The sequence below is a fragment of the Bos javanicus genome, chromosome 20 (assembly GCF_032452875.1).
Source record: "Bos javanicus breed banteng chromosome 20, ARS-OSU_banteng_1.0, whole genome shotgun sequence".
Lineage (NCBI taxonomy): Eukaryota > Metazoa > Chordata > Mammalia > Artiodactyla > Bovidae > Bos > Bos javanicus.
Genome location: NC_083887.1, coordinates 37,970,323 through 37,990,683, shown reverse-complemented (window position 1 = coordinate 37,990,683; position 20,361 = coordinate 37,970,323). Strand labels below are relative to the sequence as shown.

General features: G+C 44.2%; 2 protein-coding genes across 9 annotated transcripts in view; one reads left to right on the top strand and one right to left on the bottom strand.

Annotated features, from left to right (window-relative positions):
* The window catches only part of LMBRD2 (LMBR1 domain containing 2), a 51,648-nt gene extending 43,574 nt beyond the window's left edge, over positions 1–8,074 (bottom strand). For 4 of the 5 annotated variants that reach the window (XM_061393713.1, XM_061393715.1, XM_061393716.1 and 1 more), the window contains exon 1: positions 7,627–7,980. The gene's annotated coding sequence lies outside the window, so the exon portion shown is untranslated. The other variant, XM_061393714.1, reaches the window with a different exon arrangement.
* Positions 8,075–8,270: 196 nt separating this feature from the next.
* SKP2 (S-phase kinase associated protein 2) overlaps positions 8,271–20,361 on the top strand; it is a 39,152-nt gene continuing 27,061 nt past the window's right edge. For 2 of the 4 annotated variants that reach the window (XM_061393732.1, XM_061393731.1), the window contains exon 1: positions 19,797–19,865. Coding sequence is in view for 1 of the 4 variants with exons in the window: in XM_061393730.1 (XP_061249714.1) it covers positions 8,311–8,354; positions 8,852–9,123 (316 nt within the window). In the remaining 3 variants the exon portion in view is untranslated. Of the gene's footprint in view, positions 8,355–8,851; positions 9,124–19,776; positions 19,866–20,361 lie in introns of those variants that run through there. The other 2 variants (XM_061393730.1, XM_061393733.1) reach the window with 2 other exon arrangements.

Here is a 20,361-nt window from a genome sequence, read left to right as displayed (position 1 = left end):
ATCCGCTGGATCATCGAAAAAGCAAGAGGGTTCCAGAAAAACATCTACTTCTTTTTTATTGACTATGCCAAAGCCTTTGACTGTGTGGATCACAATAAACTGTGGAAAATTCTGAAAGAGATGGGAATACCAGACCACCTGACCTGCCTCTTGAGAAATCTGTATGCGGGTCAGGAAGCAACAGTTAGAACTGGACATGGAACAACATACTGGTTCCAAATAGGAAAAGGAGTTTGTCAAGGCTGTATATTGTCACCCTGTTTATTTAACTTATATGCAGAGTACATCATGAGAAACGCTGGACTAGAAGAAACACAAGCTGGAATCAAGATTGCCGTGAGAAATATCAATAACTTCAGATATGGAGATGACACCACCCTTATGGCAGAAAATGAAGAGGAACTCAAAAGCCTCTTGATGAAAGTGAAAGTGGAGAGTAAAAAAGTTGGCTTAAAGCTCAACATTCAGAAAACGAGGATCATGGCATCCGGTCCCACCACTTCATGGGAAATAGATGGGGAAACAGTGTCAGACTTTATTTTTCTGGGCTCCAAAATCACTGCAGATGGTGACTGCAGCCAAGAAATTAAAAGACGCTTACACCTTGGAAGGAAAGTTATGACCAACCTAGACAGCATATTCAAAAGCAGAGACATTATTTTGCCAACAAAGATCCGTCTAGTCAAGGCTATGGTTTTTCCTGTGGTCATGTATGGATGTGAGAGTTGGACTGTGAAGAAGGCTGAGCGCTGAAGAATTGATGCTTTTGAACTGTGGTGTTGGAGAAGACTCTTGAGAGTCCCTTGGACTGCAAGGAGATCCAACCAGTCCATTCTAAAGGAGATCAGCCCTGGGATTCCTTTGGAAGGAATGATGCTAAAGCTGAAACTCCAGTACTTTGGCCACCTCGTTCCAAGAGTTGACTCATTGGAAAGACTCTGATGCTGGGAGGGATTGGGGGCAGGAGGAGAAGGGGACGACAGAGGATGAGATGGCTGGATGGCATCACTGACTCGATGGACGTGAATCTGAGTGAACTCCGGGAGTTGGTGATGGACAGGGAGGCCTGGCATGCTGCGATTCATGGGGTCGCAAAGAGTCAGACATGACTGAGTGACTGATCTGATCTGATCTGATCAAAGATCTTAAAAAAGGTACATAGCCTTTGTCTTAGCAACTCTTCTTCAAATAACTTAGAGAAAAAACAAAATGAGGTAAAAATTTATCTACAATATTATTTTTCATAGCAACATTATTTAAACATTAGAAACACAGAAACAACTTAAATATTTGTACTAAATAATTCAGGAAGTCTTAAGAATATCCACCAGTCTCATTGCTGTCCATTATCTTTTTGACAAAGGGTTTCATACATCACTAATCTTGCTGACCTAGCCGTGACCTATGGTAGCAGGAATCTGTGACAGAGTCAAGGACCACCTAACAGAAAGACAGTGATGAAAGAAGCCCACCAGATTCCTTCAGTCTAGAAGAAAGATGAGATCCAGAGGGACATTTTAGAGATTTTAAGTAGGATCTTAGGGAGTATACAAAAGAAACACACATATATGCGTGGACAAATATACATCAAAATACTAACAGCAGTTGTCACAAAGTGCTGAAGAGATGACTTATACTTTCTTCTATTTTCCTTGTGCTTTCTTTTGTATGTGTGTGCTTTTAATTTAAACTAATAAACACGCATTTTTGTAATTTTAATACAATTAAAAATCAGTGTAGTAATACAAAAGCAAAATACATAGCAACTAGACAATGAAAATTTTTGCTGTGGTGTTATTAAGTGCCTAGAGTTAGAACTATTTTAAAACACAAATGTTTTATTATATATCATGGGAAACCTGGATTCCAAATCCCAACTCTAATAATTCTGTAATTTTAGGCATTTTTGCTCTTAAATGAGAACATATGATCACCTCACACACATTGCTATCATGAGCAAATGAATTATAAAACACCAAATAAGAGTTCCATAGTAGGTCTTCAACAAATGCCAGTTGCTAATCTCCACCTCCTTCATGCCTTGTGCTTCTAGAAGATAACTAGTTGCCTCAATGGTCTCAAAGCATAGCTCTACCCTAAATGGTCTCCCACCTCAGCCCCCATGCCCCCCAAAAAACCAATGAGCGGATACCAAAGCCCTTTTGCTTCTCATTCTTTGTGGTTATGACAGTTTGTGTCACATTTATTCCTGTAAAACAAAACACAAGCTTCATGCTCACAGAAATTGCTCTCCTTGCCTCGCCTGACAAAGTAAGATTACCTCTCTGGGTGTACAAGTTGACCAAACACCCTTTCATCTATCTATCGTGTTCTGTCCCTTGTGAAGAGTCAGAACACACCTCAAAGCCACGTCAAGAGGAGCACTTGACACACCAATATCATCCATTTTTCTAGGCAAATTATCAAAATGGAGGTGAATCAAAATGAATCATATGCTGAACTGCAATGGCACCCCACTCCAGTACTCTTGCCTGGAAAATCCCATGGATGGAAGAGCCTGGTAGGCTGCAGTCCATGGGGTCGCTAAGAGTCGGGCACAACTGAGCGACGTCACTTTCACTTTTCACTTTCCTGCATTGGAGAAGGAAATGGCAACCCACTCCAGTGTTCTTGCCTGGAGAATACCAGGAATGGGGGAGCCTGGTGGGCTGCCGTCTATGGGGTTGCACAGAGTCGGACACGACTGAAGCGACTTAGCAGCAGCAGCAGCAGCTGAACTGCGATGAGGTGTAGCTATGCAAAAACACAATCAGGGACAAAAGGGCAAATATTTCTTTGACAAGAACAATGGTCCTTCTGAAATACTACTGTTTATTTAAACAGTGTGTTTAGGCTAAGAAGAAAAAAAAACCACTAAAATTTAGAGGCAAATCAAAATTTAGTTTCACGTGATTAGAAAGGAAAAGGAGACATAAAGCTATTAACATCATAAGTGGACATTAACACCACAGTAGCAAAAGTAGGTTTTACTCAAAAATCAAAATGCCAATCCATTCACTCAAATTTTAGTACCTGATAAGCAGGCACAGTCTACCTTTGAAAAGACCAGCTCATAAAGTTTCAACTCAGTATTTTACCAATCATCAAAACACTATGTGAGAGTTGGACCATAAAGAAAGCTGAGTGCCGAAGAACTGATGTTTTTGAACTATGGGGCTGGAGAAGACTCCTGGAGTCCCTTGAACTGCAAAGAGATCCAACCAGCCAATCCTAAAGGAAATCAACCCTGAATATTCATTGTAAGGACTCATGCTGAAGCTCCAATACTTTGGCCACCTGATGCAAAGAGCCGACTCACTGGAAAAGACCCTGATGCTGGGAAAGACTGAAGGCAAGAGAAGGGGACAACAGAGGATGAGACAGTTGGATGGCATCACTGACTCAAAGGACATGAGTTTGAGCAAGCTCCAGGAGATGGTGAAAGACAGGGAAGCCTGATATGCTGCAGTCCATGGGTGGAAAAGAATTGGTCGGGACTGAGTACTATTTATGTTACTGACTTGGAGTACTATTTCCTAAGTACTTTATGGCTGATAATAATTTTTCAGACTAAACACACTTTAAGTAGAAAATTTAGAGGTTAAGATCATTTTGGAATCTGAAACATCCCATCCCAAATATTTTCCAAAAGGCAGGTGGGGGAGATAGGAAGGAAAGATTGGTATCAACTGAACAAGAGAACACAGATATTTTGTCAAAACCTGACTCTGAAAGTGAATAAAAAATTTTCAACTAGACCTAATGATTCATCACACAGGCTTTGTTAAATTAAATATGTGCCTAAGAACTAGGAGACAACTCGAGATCCAAACAATGAAAAATCAAAAGAATTAGAACAGAACCAGATGTGAGTAATGAAAGTCAACAGTACCACCAGTCAAAATTTAAATCTTCGAAAGATAAGCATTAATTCCACATTAAACGATTTCAGGTATAAGGACAATTCAGCTTGGGATATAGATAGAATACAAGAGAACGTTAACTCCCACTCTAAAAATGCAAAAAAGGCATAATATCTTTTGAAGCCATCTTTAATAAATGAGCCAAGTTGGCAAACCAACCAGGTGAACTGAATTCCAAAGTGTAACAAGCCCTTTTGAAGAAAAATGGACATATTCAAACTGTTTCACCCTTGGCAAGGCATGAGAGGCAGCAATCATTAAGTAGGTAAGAAGAAAACAACCGGATCCATTGTAATGAATTCTTAAAGATTTTCAGTAAAGAGATTATAAGATTCACTTCAGTAATTAGAAAATAGTCCATAGACTATTTCCTAGTAGTAAAATAATTTTTTAAAAAAGGAGTAGCTAATATTGAGTTTACTATTAAATAGATTGCAAGCACTTTGCTAGCACTTAACATGCTTTATTGAATTAGACTTTACAACCCAGTAAGAAAGGATTATTAGTATCCCCGTTTAACAGAGAAAATGGCACAAGAGAGTTTAAGAAGTGGGATTCAAACAGAGGCATCCTGACTACAGAGCCAGGCTCACAATTAGGATACCGGATACTGGAGTCTTTAATCCATTCCAGACATACTTTTTTTTAATGCAACTTAGACTGTTTAAGTCATTCCTTTTGCTCAGCTTTCATTTGTTAATTTCATTTCCATGAACAAAGTAGACACATTCTCCTGTTAATTCTTTTAGATGTATCAAGATAGAGTGCTAATAAAGTCATGTTTAATACAGAATCTAACTGTGTAACTTTGCAAGTAAGTCTGCCATAATTTAAGGATAAAACATGACTGTAATCTACAAGATGAAAGTAAAAAATAAAGCACAGAGCAAAACAGAATTGGGAAAGAACCCTGTTCTTGCCCCAACCTGCCCACTGTAGAGAACATTAAACTGCAAAGAACTAAAAGATCTACTCTAAAATTAACCGAAGGAAAAAGAATCTTTTGAATTTTGATGAGCAGATAGAAACTTCTTGCTATGTAACTGTTGTTAGTCTTTTGTTCACCTAAGCTAAATAACATAAAAAAACTAAAGGAATCTTAAGATTTACTTCATGCCATTATGGAACTAAGGAAAAAGCACATCACACTTCTATTTAATAGAATCTCCTTTGTCACATTTGATTTTCAAAAACAATAACATACAGTGCTCTGCTGTGCTTAGTCTCTCAGCCGTGTCCAACTCTTTGGTACCCAATGGACTACAGCCTGCCAGGCTCCTCTGTCCATAAGGATTCTCCAGGCAAGAATACTGGAGTGGGTTGCCATGCCCTCCTCCAGGGGATCTTCCCTACCCAGGAACCAAACCCAGGTCTCCCACATTGCAGGCAGATTCTTTACCATCCGAGCCATCAGGGAACCCCCAATAATATACTACTGAATAGTGAATATATATGTATATATAAATATGTACACATAAGCTAGTTCTATGCCCTAATGTTGACCATCTTGTAACTATGCTCTTGTCCCATGTATGAGAAACACCTTTCCAATTTACAAAGTCACTTTGTACTCTACCTGAAACTTCCAAAGAGTATTAGAAATTACTCACTCTAATGACATTTGCAGATATATTTAAAATGTAATTGATTTGTCCTAGATACTGATCTAGTAATTCTAGAAATATGGTATACTTCTCTCACTAAAATGGGACTTGGGGTGTACTGAGTGTATTAAATACAAAAACTTAATCAGGAAAACAAAATAATCCACATCAGTAGCTTTCACAATGCAGTTCTTGGAAAGACCAGACAAGAAACTCTATGTAGTTAATAATCTCAAACCTTCAATAGACACAATTCCTTATATTAAAGAACCAATTTACCAAGTTAAACTTTTACTTAATATAGTAAGAGAAAAGCCATGATTAGAAGAAATGCAGAAATGATTCCATTTTCATAAGCTAAAATATTTCTGCTGCCAGGGCAGACTATTAGAGCCATTTCTATTCTAGAATTTGAACACGTTGATTTTCCAAGTTGACAGGCTCTCTCTGAAGCTCTATAAAGGTCCTTGTTTCCACTAATTCAGATATTTCAAATATTCTGAAAACTGGAAATGTTTCCTAGCTCTCAGGCTAAATCCTAGCACAAGGATATTTCTCATTTTTAAATTTAGAATCATCCTATTAGACCTTCATTATAAGAGCTCTATGTGCCCTCTTCCAATTATTGGGCTTCCCTGATGGCTCAGACAGTAAGAATCCGCCTGCAATGCAGGAGACCTGGTTCGATCCCTGCATCGGGATGATCCCCTGAAGAAGGAAATGGCTACCCATTCCAGTACTCTTGCCTGGAGAATCCCCATAGACAGAGGAGTCTGGAGGGCTACTGTCCATGGGGTCGCAGAGTCAGACAGGACTGAGCAACTAACACTTTATAAGACCTCTATCTGAAGTGCCCTCTTCCAATTATATTTCAAAACTTTACTCTCATCATGGCATTACAATTTTTTTTTGTTTATTCCTTTTCCTCCATTAGTTTATAAGCTCCCTCTGTCTTGTTCACTTTCCTGAAGAAGACTAAATATTTCCTCTGAATTGCAATTTTAAGAGAAAGGATGTAGACTTCAAGCAGGCTACCGCTTTTTCCTTAGCCAAAATATCATAAAGATAACTTTATGTAAAAAAAGTCACAACACTGCATTTTAAAATATTTTCCACATAACATGAGCTTAATGAATTGTGAACACTCAGCTCAGTATTCTTCATCTAGTTTCAACTAGAATCAATCAGTGAACAGATCCATTCTTTACATCAGTTTTACCTAGTTTCAAGAATAAACTACTAAAGGATCACGAACGCCCTCCTCTGTCAAGAGGCGGTTCCATTTCAAGCCTGAAACAAGCTGATATACAAGCTAGGGAGGTTTAACTCCAGTGTAAATTGAATTCTTTTTTTTTTTTTTAAAGAAATAAGGTATGCCACACAGCATGCTTAAGTGATATTCTAGTACTTTTGTGATGACTCTGGGTGCTTATTTCTGAACTTTATAAATCCTCTCCATTTTTATTAGGGTTGGAAGTCATTCTCCTTCTCTCTTTCACTGTTTTCCCATGGTCACAGTTATAGAACATTTGCACAATGGATTTCGCACGGTCATCCTACCCAGAAAATGGCACTCTCTAACAATCTCCAAACTCTTCTCCGTGGATATAGTCTAAAAGCAAGCAGCTGGCTTTTAGGACGTGCGGCAAACAGAATTTTATTTTATTTTATTTTATTTTATTTTATTTTATTTTTTGAGACAGTAATCGAATGGCTTTCCTGGTGGCCGCTAGCGTGGCACGGAAAGCCTTTTGCAAACAATAGTCACCTTATTTGTTCTCATGCTAGCATTTATGGGACGTCTCAAGGCTGCCGGGGGATGCTGAGCTTTCCCCTGGCACTCACCGGAATCTCCTGCTCCCCTAAAATTAAACCTCCGCCGCACGTTTGAACCGCGCTTTCGTTTACAAAACGCTCTCACGAGCCTCTGATTTGACGGCGACTGTGAAACGAGCGTCGTTGCCGTGGTGCCTATTTTACACGTAAGGAAAAGATCCTGTCCACAGACCTAGTCCTTTGGGCCGCCCTCACCCAGGTGGAGTACACAGCTCCAGGCAGAGAGGGGAGCAGGTGTGACGCCCACGGCCGCAGCCTCTCACCTGGCCGGCAGGGCGTGCCACGGCCTCCACTCAGCTGCCCGGGACGTAGGCCCCCCGACGGCGGCCTCTCGGGGTCTCCGGGGCCCCTCTCTCTCAGTCCGCGCTCGGCCCCACACCTCAAAGTGCCTCACGCTCTCCTCCTCGGGCTCACGGTCCGATCTCGCCGGACAGCGTCCAGAAGGGCCTGGAAACCCCGCGGCCGCCACAGCCTTACAGAGTTTGGGACCCACACTCCTTGGCGACAGCGGTGGCAGTCACCAAAACGTCGGGGGCTCCCGAGAAAGGAAACCCCGACCCCAGTCAAGCAGCTGACATTTCCCCAGTCAGTCGGAGCACCGCCCACTTCCGCTTCCCCGCCTACCCTGTGGGTCGTCCGGTCCCGCAGCCGCGCGGGGTTGTGGGTATCTCGAAGGCGGCAAAGCTGCAAGGAAAGGAAGTAGTGGCGAGGCAGCAGGACTACCAGGCTGGGCAGAAACTACAATTCCCAGCAGGCAGCGGGGCCGCAGACGACGGCTGCGGAGGAGAGCCGGCTGGCTGGAGAATTCTGCGCGCGCTGCTGGGATGGAACGTTGATAGAGTTCGCGGGTTTCGCTGCAGCGAGCCGGGGCCGCACGCAGTGCGCCGCACACAGTGCGCCGCCGGGCGCCAAAGCGGGAATCCGGGAGGCGGGCACCTCTGCTATTAATGCACGCATTTAAAACTCCCGAAGCTGTGGACGCCATGCACAGGTAAACCGATTGCAGAAGGAGACAGAACATGAATGGACCGTCTTAATTCTTTTAGGCCGCGTGTTTTGCTACTTGCTAATATCGTTAGTAATGCTGTAATGTGAATGGTTGCTTCGCTTCTTTGGGAAAATGTGGATGGGTGGATGCTTTAGTGCGGTGGTCAGCGTGAATGTTATTTGTCTTCCCTTATTGAGCTTTCCTGCTGCTGTTTTCAATCAGTGTGTGATTGCCCTGCCTCTTTCCTTGTATGTTCCCTCCACTTTTAAGAAATTCTTGAGGCCTTCTGCATGATCGGAAATCAAAAAGCCTTTTCGATGTATTCGGTTATTTTCTCTTTTATTCTTGGGAACTCGCCGCCGGCACGTAAAAATGCAGTTCAGTTAACTGCTGTGAAAGCTTTCTGCGGCGCATAGCTTGCAGCTTCCTTTAGGCCTGTCTGGGAATTATTTACGGGCGTGTTTTTGAAAGGAACGTGGGGCTATTGTGCGTTTCTGCAGGAAACACCTCCAGGAGATACCCGACCAGAGTAGCAACGTTACCACCAGTTTCACGTGGGGATGGGATTCTAGCAAGACTTCTGAACTGCTTTCAGGCATGGGGGTCTCCGCCCTGGAGAAGGAGGAGGTGGATAGTGAGAACATCCCCCAGGAACTGCTTTCAAACCTGGGCCACCCACAGAGCCCCCCACGAAAACGGCTGAAAAGCAAAGGGAATGACAAGGACTTTGTGATTGTCCGCAGACCTAAGCTAAACCGAGAGAACTTTCCAGGTAAGGTATGAGGGTAAAATACAAGCCCAGTGAATGGTGGATCAAACTATTTCGTCGGTGAACCTTTGTTTTGGGGTATTGAGCATGGGGTGGGGCCCTTTTAAAGAAATTGTTATTTAAATTTATTTATTTATTTTGTCCGTGCTGGGTCTTCCTTGTTGCCGGGGCTTTTCTCTAGTTGCAGTGACTTCTCTACTGGGGGAGCGTGGGCTCTAGGACGCAGGGCCTTCGGTAGTTGGAGCACGTGGACTCAGCAGTTGCGGGTTCCAGGCTATAGAACACAGCCTCAATTACTGTGGCGCTTGGGGCTCAGTTGCTGTGCTGCGTGCGGGATCTCTTCCCAGATCAGGGATCAAACCGGTGACTGCTGCGTTGGCAGGCAGATTCTTTATCTCTGAGCCACCAGGGATACCAGATAGGATCCTTTTAAAATTGCCCAATTCTTCAGTTATTTTCCAAAGAAACCAGACAACTGCTTGTGCTTACAGAAATGGTGGTATGTGTGTCTTCAGAGACAGAACTGACTTGTAACGTGTGAAAAGACATTCTTCCTTTTTCTTTAGGAGGGACTCTGCCTGGTTAAAGGCCAGCTCAATACCTCTGACAAATAGAAATAAAGCAATGATCCATAGAATTATTTTTGTTTATATTTGGCTGCTCTGTAGCCGCGGTTGAGCCTTTTAGCGTAATCACTTTAGTTATTTGTCAAAGGACTGCTGAAGTGAATGTTGAGCTAAGGGGAAGAGACTCATCCTTCCAGATCCATTCCCAAGAGGAATTCTTCTTTATGCTGTCTCCATCACTCACTGTGTTATCTGTTCAGTTTCCCTAACCCCATAACCTAAAGGTCAGATTCCCACCATCCCCCCAATATCCAAACAATCATTGAATCTTTCTCTCTTTTCTCCTAAATATTTCTCATATTTAGGAACGGACTCATAATTCAGAGCCTTATCCTCCCGAGATACATCCCCCAGAGTTAGAGTGGACTGATTGAAATGTAGAACTCCACCCCGTCATTCCCCTCTAAATAGCTCTCTGTTTCCAGGCTTCTCAAGCTGATGTATAACTGCCTCCCACGGGTGGATCAGAGCTCCAGGAATACTCAGAACCATAGGGTAAACATTGTGCGTTGACCTGGGGTTATCAGTTTTTCTTACTGGCAGGCCATGTAAAACATTAATTCAGCAAATATTTGCCGAGCACGTTGTGTGTGCTAGGCATTGTTCTAAGTACTGGGGATATAGCAGTGAGCACAAAAAGGCATTTCTACCCTCATGGAGCTTCTCTTCTAGAAAGAGGATGCAGTATGCACAAATCTGGTGTGTAGTATGTTAGAATAAGTGCTGTGGCTAAAAACAAAAACAGAACAAGCCAAGAGGGACAAGAGGTCCTGGGATGGGAAGCTGGTTTGCAGGGTATTGAGGAAGCCTCACTTGGACAGTGAGCTGTAAGCAAAGGCATAAAGAAGATGAAGGAATGTGCCATGCAAATATCTTGGAGAAAAGAGCCCCAAGCAGAAGGAGCAGCTAGTGCAAAGGCCCTGGAGCAGGGGAATGTTGTGTTTGTTCAAGGAACAGCAAGGAAGCCATATTCCAAGAGTGGAACAAAGGGGAGAATAGTGAGAATTGGGCTAGAGGTGCCGTTGAGCAGAGTTGCTGTGTAACCTTTGAAAAGGATACACTGGTGTCTTGAGACAACTTTGAGGGCTTGAGGATAAAAGCTTATAGACTTGTTGAGAGGTGTGGGAATGGTGTTAAGCAGCTTCTGGATAGATTTTGACGTTAGAGTGGACAGAGAAAGGTTTTGAAGTTGTAGAAGTGATCATACTCTAAATTGAAATTCCGTGGGTCATGATGGAGAAGAAGAGACAGCCGAGAAATAAAGATGAAGTCTGGCAGAGCCAGGGTAAATTAAGTATATTCCTGAATTCCCCCATCTGGCTTTCTTTGAGAATGGTTGGTTGATCGCTTGCTTGCTTGAACAAAATTTTAAAAAAAAAAAGATTTTTTGGCTTTTGACCCTTTCTTTAGAAAATAGAACTTCGAAATTATGGTCTGGGGATCTATATTAGGTATTGGATTAATCAGAAAGGCAGTAAGGATTGTGGTGAAGTCAGATAGATATGGCTTTGAATCCAAATCCTGCTGTTTACCAACCTTGGGAAGCTATTTGAGCTCTCTGTTCCTTAGTTTCTTTGTGCAATGGGATAGTAATGCCAGTGTCATGGGGTACTGTAAGATTAAATGAAAGAATACATGTAAAGCTGCTAGCATGCTCCCTGCGTATAACAGTAAGTAAACCCAGTTAATTTGGTGGACAAAAGATAGCGGAGAGGCTATTTCACTTTATCTTTTGTCCTTAATCCTGTTAGTCTGGCCCTGTTCGTGTAGATCTTTTTTCTTCAAAATTGAACGTCCCTGCTATTTTTAGTGTCAGGAATGCAGCAGGAACAATTTGGTGAAAGACGCTTCCTGCTAAGATGAGCGGCTTTTGACAACTTTGTCCAGTGCTGATAGCATCTGACGTGGAGTGTGATTGCTGTGTGTCCTATATGTCCTTCCACATTCACACACACAGACAGAAATACAGATGACGTTTTTAAAGCAAGGTACGAAGGAAACAAGATGGAAGATTCAGGCATGGCTGCTGTCTCTAGAAAATTGCAGTTCAGGTTGAGAGAAGAGGATACACGGTAAGAGAAGCTCCCAGCAAAAGATGGCAGCTCATACACTAGCAGCTGCTGAGTGGCTCAGGCAGCAAGTGCTGTAGGAGGCCAGAGGGAAGGAGCCCCTTGTACAAAAATGACCTGAAGCTTCTCATGGTGATCCTCACGGCACGTGGGCACGCTTCCTTCTGCCCTTCAGCAAAGCAGAGGCTCTGGAAGAGAGAGAAGGACCTGGAAAGGATTCAGTCACTGCATCAAGATTGTTAAAAATGACTTCAAATGTATTTATGGGAAGTGAGAGAAAAAAAAAATCATGACTTTTCTGTTTGTTGTGACCTCAGAGAGAGGCAGGGAGGGAAACCACTGGTATGCTGTGCGCGTGCGTGGAATTTCCCACCATAGTGATTGGTAAATTGGTATGGGGGGCTGGGGGCTTGCAGGGTGAGGAACAGCTGGTGTAGAGCATTCCCAGTGGGCCATCAGGAGCCTGGGCCCCTGGCGGCGCTGGATCATCATTGTAGTGAGTTTTGTCTGCAGTTGTCAGGACAGGTGGCTGAGAGCTCTGCAGGATTAGGCTGGAACGGACCACACCTGCTTTCCATAGCGATCTGATGACAGTGGCCCTGGGCTGTGTGAGTTTTTCTTGGTTCTTCACTGGACAGTCTCTTTTTTCTGCTGGCCCCAAGCCAGGCTCACATCTGGTAACTAAATCCTCTTCATCTGTTCAGTTTGGAAGATGGAAACTTTGTGGCCAACGGGTACCAGGACAGGTCTGAGTAGCCCTTGGGGTGAGTCTGTGGAAGGAGTTGGGAGGAAATGGCCTGGTGATGAGGTCAGTAATGAACAGAAAGAGAACAACTGCATTTTATTCATGGTTGTAAAATGCCTTCCCCGGTCCCCTGTCTTCTCCTGCTCACCCACAACCCCCACTCCGACCTCCCAAACAGAAGATAGCTGTGGAAATCCTGTCAAACTAATTTGTTGATCAGCTTTCCCATGGCTGTTAAACTGCTTGAAATTCCAGGCCCCTTAGTGGTTTTCAGACTAGAGACTCCAAAGTTTAGAGTCTGCTGATATCCCCAAGGGAACGTGTTCAAAGTGCAAAATTCCAGAGATTCTCATCCCAGAAGTCCTGCCTGGAGCCTGGGAATCTGCTTTTTCAGTATCTGTAGGCAAATGCTTTTCCTCTTTTTTTTTTTTAATAACCAATAACAAATACATTTTCCATTGCAATCTTGGGTGTGTATCTTAAACTGAAATTGCATTAAATTAGTTTTTTCCTTACCAAGGTATTTCCTATTCTCTTCCATTCTTTCAAAACAACACTAATCAGACTAAATTGATTTCATGACTCACCACTGAATCTTATCCTGCAGCTCCAAAATTCAGCTCTGTAAGAGCCTTTACAGGCCCTTCCCAGGCACCTGTGTTTACCCTATAGCTTCCTTTCATTGATTCAGCAGTGTTGATGGAGCATCATTCTAGAGATGGGGGATCCAGCAGTGAACACAACAGACCAAAGATCCTGCTCTTCTTGACCTTGCATCCTGTACCTAATTCCCCGAATCCCAATTTCCATGGTTTCTTAGTCTTCTCACATCCCAGGGTTGAGCAAGTCTCTCATTGAAGTGTGGGGTTGAAGGGGTCATTGAGGACCTCTATTTTAGCTCTTTCCTGTTTTGCTTTTTTCAGTTTTGTCCAACCAGGCAAAAAATAAAAAAGCCAAAATACCAAGAGCTAACATGGTCTAGTGTTGTCTCTTAATGATTTATAGAAGAGGAAGGAAATCTCATCCCAGATGGCAGAATCTGTAGTCTCCCAGAAAGGAAGCATGGGTCGTTAACACTTAAAACAAGCAAGCAGAAGCAAACAGGAGGTGAACCTCCACTCTTAAAAAAGGAGTAGATTTGAACAGCAGTGCCTGCTTATCCTTCAGATACAATTATCTGTGCTTAAAGAAAAGGGCAGTTTTAAGAGTCAAAGATTGAGTACTCTGGAGTTTGAATCTGAGTGTAGGTGATGTTTCAAGAAATAAACATGTCAAGTAAGAAGACGTTACCTATAGAGTAAAGACCTCATGCATCGAAAACTCTTAAGCAAGCGTTATTATTTCCGAAAGACTTTAAGAGGCCTGGGAGGTGATGAGGTTACAGAAGTGGACAGCTGACTTTGCATCAGAGGAATGAATGGAAATGCTGGTGACTAGCAAGTTTGTGAATCTGGCCAGTTTTCACCTTTCATGGCTCCAAAGTGTGTTTGATTGCTTTCATATTGTTGAAGATTAGAGTCCATGGGCTTAATTATTTTGCTTACTGTGCAGGTCTGGTGTGCAGCCTTGGGGGTTTTAGAAGAGGTGAGTAGAGGAAAGACTTGCTCTGGACTTTGTCATCCTCTCTGAGCAGACAGACCAGGCAGCAATGCAGTCAGGAATCCAGGAAACAGATGGTCAGTGTTTTGAGAATTAACTATGGCAAGTAAAATTAGATTGAGCATATCCCAAGCCTGGATACTAGCCACTGGGGCAGCTGTACAAAGACAGACTTCTGTCTCATCTGTTGAAACAGCATCCAGTTTCAGGCTGTGACACCCCTCCCCCGCCTTCACTCCCACCAGGTCCCTAGACTCAGTGTTGTCCTGTGATCAGCTCTGTGGAGACGTGGGTACTTGGCTGCTCAGAGAGGCTGTGCGTTTTTCCCAGCCATTGCCCCATCCGTATGCTCACTGACCCATTGAGAGCTCTCAGCATCTCTGTTTCACTCCCTCTCCCCTCTGCCCTCCCTCCCAAGCCCTGAAGGATTCCTTTTCCCAGAGCAAGTGAGGTTTAGTTCTCACTTTTTTAAAAAGCGTGATTTTTTAAAAATTTTTCTTCATTTTAGAAAATTAAGTCAGAACAGGAGAGAGAATCCTAGGGTAGACATAGGACAGGATTTGGAGTCAGATCTGTGCTTGAATTCCCACCGGGCCGTTTGCTAGTTGTGTGACCTTATCCCTTTAGTCGGAGTTACATCATCTCCTGAAGCCCCTCCCCTGACTTACAGAGGACGCTGCTTTTGTTTCTGGGTTTCAGTCTTCAGCCTCATTCCCCCGAACACCTCCAGGGCCGTGCCATTCCTTGGCAGACCCTGAGCCAACTGGTAGGCTTCAGACACTCTGCTCTGTGGCTCTGTGCCTTCACCTCAGGTTGTGGGGTTTGGAAACGGACAGAAGAGTCCCATGTTAATTTTGTGGCTCTGCCACCTGGTAGTTGCTAGCACCTCAGTGAGGTTAATAAATAAACCTACTAAGACAAGGGTCCTCATCTGTGAAATGGGACACTACATCCTAGGACACAAGGCAAGCATTAGAATCGCATGCATTAATAAACGTATGAGACTCTTTAGGGCTTTCAGTAAATGGCAGTTGTAAATGTGGGGTTGTGTTTCTGTTTATTAGTTTGCCTCCCAGTGAGGCCAACAGACAGGGACTGTGCTTATGCTCTCCGGCATTAGTCAGACACCCAGGAATGTTTGTTGAAGTGGAGCCCTAGGCTAGCCTTGTCATTTGATAAATGAGGAAACTGGTCCTGAGAGGCCCACACTCTTACCTGTCTGTGAAATAGAGCCAGCTTTCTTCTCTTAGTTGTGTCAGTCATTCCTTTGTGAAATATTGAACACTTTCTAATGTTCGTCTCCAGGTTTGTCTTAGGCACCAGGCATGGCGGTTAATTGATTAAGGAAGGTTAATCAGTCACATGGATACAGAATTAGCACATTCATGGTTTGTGTGAAGGGGCAGTAAAAGGTATACTGCATTGAGCAATGGTTTTGAGAATGTCTGTGGTGTGCCAGGCATTGTGCTGGGTCTCCATGTGCCTGTCTAGGTATGGGGGCTGTGCTGGTCACCTGGGAATGCCCCTCCAAGGGAGAGATAGTTCAGCTGAGGTCTGAAGGATGAGTAGGAGTTGTGCAGGTGAAGATGGACATTGCAATGCAAAGCCTTCCTAGTTCTAGACTGACTTAGCTCCCTTGTGTGGCTTCAATGCCTCGCTTTGCTGTCCTCAGCAAACACCTGCATTCATCACAGTGCCAAATTTTCCTTCTAGAATTTGAATTGTGTGCTAAGTGACTTCAGTCATGTCCGACTCTTTGCGACCCTATGGACAGGCTCCTCTGTCCATGGGATTCTCCAGGCAAGAATACTGGAGTGGGTTGCACTGTCCTCCTCCAGGATATCTTCTCAACCAATGGGTCAAACCCCTGTCTCTTACGTCTCCTGCATTGGCAGGCGGGTTGTTTAACACTAGTGTGCCACCTGGGAGGCACTTGAATTACTGATCTCTTACTCTTAAGTTGCTGATTTCTTATGTCTTCCCATAAAAATGGGAAGCACCACATTCATTAGTTTATTGATTTCTCCTGCCCTTTACTTTGCAACAAGCCTCCCTATCTCCTTTCCCCACTATTTTACCTGACACTTGGGTGCCCCATCCATAGCTCCTTGAAGCTCACCATTCCCTTTTATGCCAAGAGCTTTCTCCTCCACATTGATGACACTCTGTGTTTGAGGGCTTTCCCCAGGCAGGCATACTGGGGAATCAACATTCCCACCCCCTTTCAGAAGCCCCCAACCAATGACTGACAGCAGATGATGGATTAAATGCCCCAGCATCTGGGGCAGGTGCTTTATGTTTCCTGGGAGTCCCCTGCAGATTTAAAGCCCATAGTGATAATCTGCTTATTCACATTCCCACGTTGGCTTCCTGCCCTTCCATGTCTCTCTTTATTCTTTCCAGTATTTCCTGGATCCCAAACCTAGATTGTTGATAAGTTGATCAGTCGCTCAGTCATGTCCAACTCTTTGTGATCCCATGGACTGCAGCACTCCAGCAGGCTTCCCTGTCTTTCACTATCTCCTGGAGTTTGTTCAAGCTCATGTCCATTGAGTCAATGATGCCATCCAACCATCTCATCCTCTGTTGCTCCCTTCTCCTGCCCTCAATCTTTCCCAGCATCAGGGTCTTTTCCAGTGAGTCAGATCCTCACATCAGGTGACCAAAGTATTAGAGCTTCAGCATGAGTCCTTCCAATGAATATTCAGGATTGATTTCCTTTAGGATTGACTGGTTTGATCTCCTTGCTGTCCAGGGGACTCTCAAGAGTCTTCTCCAGTACCACAGTTCAAAAGCATCAATTCTTTGGCACTCAGCCTTCTTTTTGGTCCAACTCTCACATCCATACATGACTCGTGGAAACCATAGCTTTGACTATACAGACCTTTGTTTCTGCTTTTTAATATGCTGTCTAGGTTTGTCATTGCTCTTCTTCTAAGGAGCAAGCATCTTTTAATTTAATTTAATTATTTAAACCTAGATAGAAGGCGGTTTGGGGGTCTCAGTAAATCTTATCAGGCAGCCCTTGTCCTACTCAGAGATGGATGTTTTCACATAGGTGAAGATTCTAAGCAGCACTGAAAGGAAAAGGTCATGAAAGTAAAGCATATAGAGTTTTTGGAGAAATGAGAGGAATAGAAGCCAAAAAGAGGCAGTTTAACTCTCTGCTTTGTAACCTCTTGACATGAGCTATTTAGTCTTCATAGTGAAAAACTTTGCAAGATAAACCTTTTTATTCCCTTTCCTGCAGATGAAACTCAGCCCCAGAAGGATTGAGCAGCTCGCTTAAGGTTTGCTGACATGGAGACAATGCAGTCAAATTCCAGTTGGAGCTGTGCTCCTTCCTCAATCCAGTAGTTCTCACACTTGGCGGGGATGGTGGGCAGGCACCTGGTGTCAGGGTAGTCATTGCAGATCATAGTAAAAATCTCAACAGACTAGATTCAAAGTGGCTAAGTGTAATTTTTTTTTTTCCCGAGTGAAGTGCTACCATCTGATCTGTATACACAAGAGACAGCAGAGGTCAGGGAGTTAAGAATTAATGGAAGGAAAACTTGGTTCCAATTTGTGAAGCAGGAGTCATGCCAGAGACCCTCTGCCCCCACTGACCTTGGCCCAGGAGCTTTGTCGTGTGATGGAGTTGCCACACTGAGGAGCTGCTCCCCGGAACGTGTCTAGGGTCAGTGCAGGTGGTCTGCCTTCATCCCTCTAACCCTAGGCTTCAGAGCCTCAGTCCTTTATTTGATTCTCTAGAGAGGGAGGGGTGGAGAAGGCAATGGCACCCCCACTCCAGTACTCTTGTCTGGAAAATCCCATGGACGGAGGAGCCTGGTAGGCTGCAGTCCATGGAGTCGCTAGGAGTAGGACACGACTGAGCGACTTCACTTTCACTTTTCACTGTCATGCATTGGAGAAGGAAATGGCAGCCCACTCCAGTGTTCTTGCCTGGAGAATCCCAGGGGCCGGGGAGCCTAGTGGGCTGCCGTCTCTGGGGTCACAGAGTCGGACACGACTGAAGCGACTTAGCAGCAGCAGCAGAGAGGGAGGGGCAGGTGTTCATGGAGCAGCTACATGTCCTTTTTTTCTCAAGGAGTCTCCTTCCCTAAGCACTGTGCCAGCTCTGTCCCTGGTGTAGCACAGCACTCTGAGCCCTTCTGCAGCCTGTTGTGACCCTGGATTGAAATTTCCTATTTGTCTGTGTCTCAAACTCTGAGCAGGCCATACCTTGTTCATCTACGTCTGTAGAACAGTCCTCAGCATATAGCACATGTTAAGTAAATATATGAATGGTTTCATGTATCGGACAGTGTGCTAGTTCCTTAGAATATAAAGATTGTTAAAAGAAGAATCAGGTTCTCCTTCTCAAGATCTCATGGCCTTGTGGGGGCCTACACAGGTGAGTAAGAAATAGGAAAAATTGTGGTTAAAAAACCGGCCTGTTTTTGGTGATGTCCTGGGAGGCCGTCTATAGGAGTTGGGGCGTTAATGGTCACTTGATGTTAAATTCATAGCAGTCGGGGGCGGGCACAGCATGTACGGAGGCATTGAGATATGACACAGAATGACTCATTCTGAAAATTCCAAGTAGCTCCAAATGGCTAGAACATATGTCTAGATAATGAATCTAGAAAACCGAGTGGGGCCCTGATAAGAAAGCTTTGAATTTCATGCTCAGCAGTATAGACTTTAGACTGAATATTCAAGGGACACCATTGAAGGGATCTGACTGAGGGGTGTTTTCAAAAGATTGCCCAGGAATAGGGGGGAAGAGTCCACGGAGTCCAAGACTGTTACGTTTATCACTCACCTCCAGGCTGTCTCCAGCTCTCCATCGTCTTCTCCCTGAGCCTGTTGCAACATCCGTGTTCAGTAAATGCTGACACCTTTTAAATGGGGTGTATGTTCTGTGTTTAGTTGCTCAGTCGTGTCTGACTCTTTGCGACCCCATGGACTGTAGCCCAGCAGTTTGTTCTGTTCGTGGAGATTCTCCAGCCAAGAATACTGGAGTGGGTTGCCACGCCCTCCTCCAGGGGATCTTCCCAGCCCAGGGATCGAGCCCAGGTCTTCTGCATTGCAGGTGGATTCTTTACCAGCTGAGCCACAAGGGAAGTCCAAGAAAACTGTCAGAGCCACTGAACAAATAAGAGATACGGGAGGCTTATTAAGGCATTGGCTTACGTAGCCCTGGAAGCTGAAGAGTCCCATGATCTTTGGTCCCAAAGATCCAGAGAGTAGATCATGTTAGTTTCAGTCGAGGCCTGAAGGCAGGAGGAACCCAGGTTCCAGCTCAAAGGTGGGAGAAACAGCCAGGTCTTCCTTCATCCACCTTTCATTCCAACCCAGCTTTGGATTGGATGATGCAGGCACACACTGGGGACAGCAACCTGCTTTTCTCAGTTGATGGATCAAATGTTAATCTCATTCCGGATAGCCTCCCAAAGACACCTGGTATTGTATTTAACCAAATATCTGGGTATTCCTTAGCCCAGTTAAGTTGACACTAAAATTAGCCATCACGGGAGAGAGGATAGCGGTAGCATTGGTGTAGCAGATGGATTGGAGTTAGAGACCGAGAAGGCAAGTTATTGAACTCAGCTAACCACTCTGAATTCTAATCTAAAACACCCACTGTTTCTTTGGTGTGTGTTTGTTTCCTTCTAGGCTATGGTCATATTATCCTGATCGTGTGGGTTATTCTATTCATATGTAAGCATTTAATACTTGTTGAATAGCAATTAGAGTTTGCTTTTCTAAAAACTAAGAAAACTGGTTTTCCTGCATCCCCCTTTTTCTCCCTCCGGTTTATTCTGAACACACAGAGTGATCCTTTTAAAATCTCTGTGAGATCCTGTCATTCCTGTGCTCAGAACTCTCCGGCGGCCCCTCATCACCTTCAGAATCAGAGCGGGGTGACTGGCCCCCTCCCACCCCTCTGACCTCTTCCCCGATCCCCGCAACTTGCTCACTGCGTTCTATGCTGGCCTCCTTGCTGCTGCTGCTGCTGTCGCTTCAGTCATGTCCAACTCTGTGCGACCCCATAGACGGCAGCCCACCAGGCTCCCCTGTCCCTGGGATTCTCCAGGCAAGAACACTGGAGTGGGTTGCCATTTTCTTCTCCAATACGTGAAAGTGAAGTCACTCAGTCGTGTCCGACTCTTAGCAACCCCATGAACTGTAGCCCACCAGGCTCCTCAGTCCATGG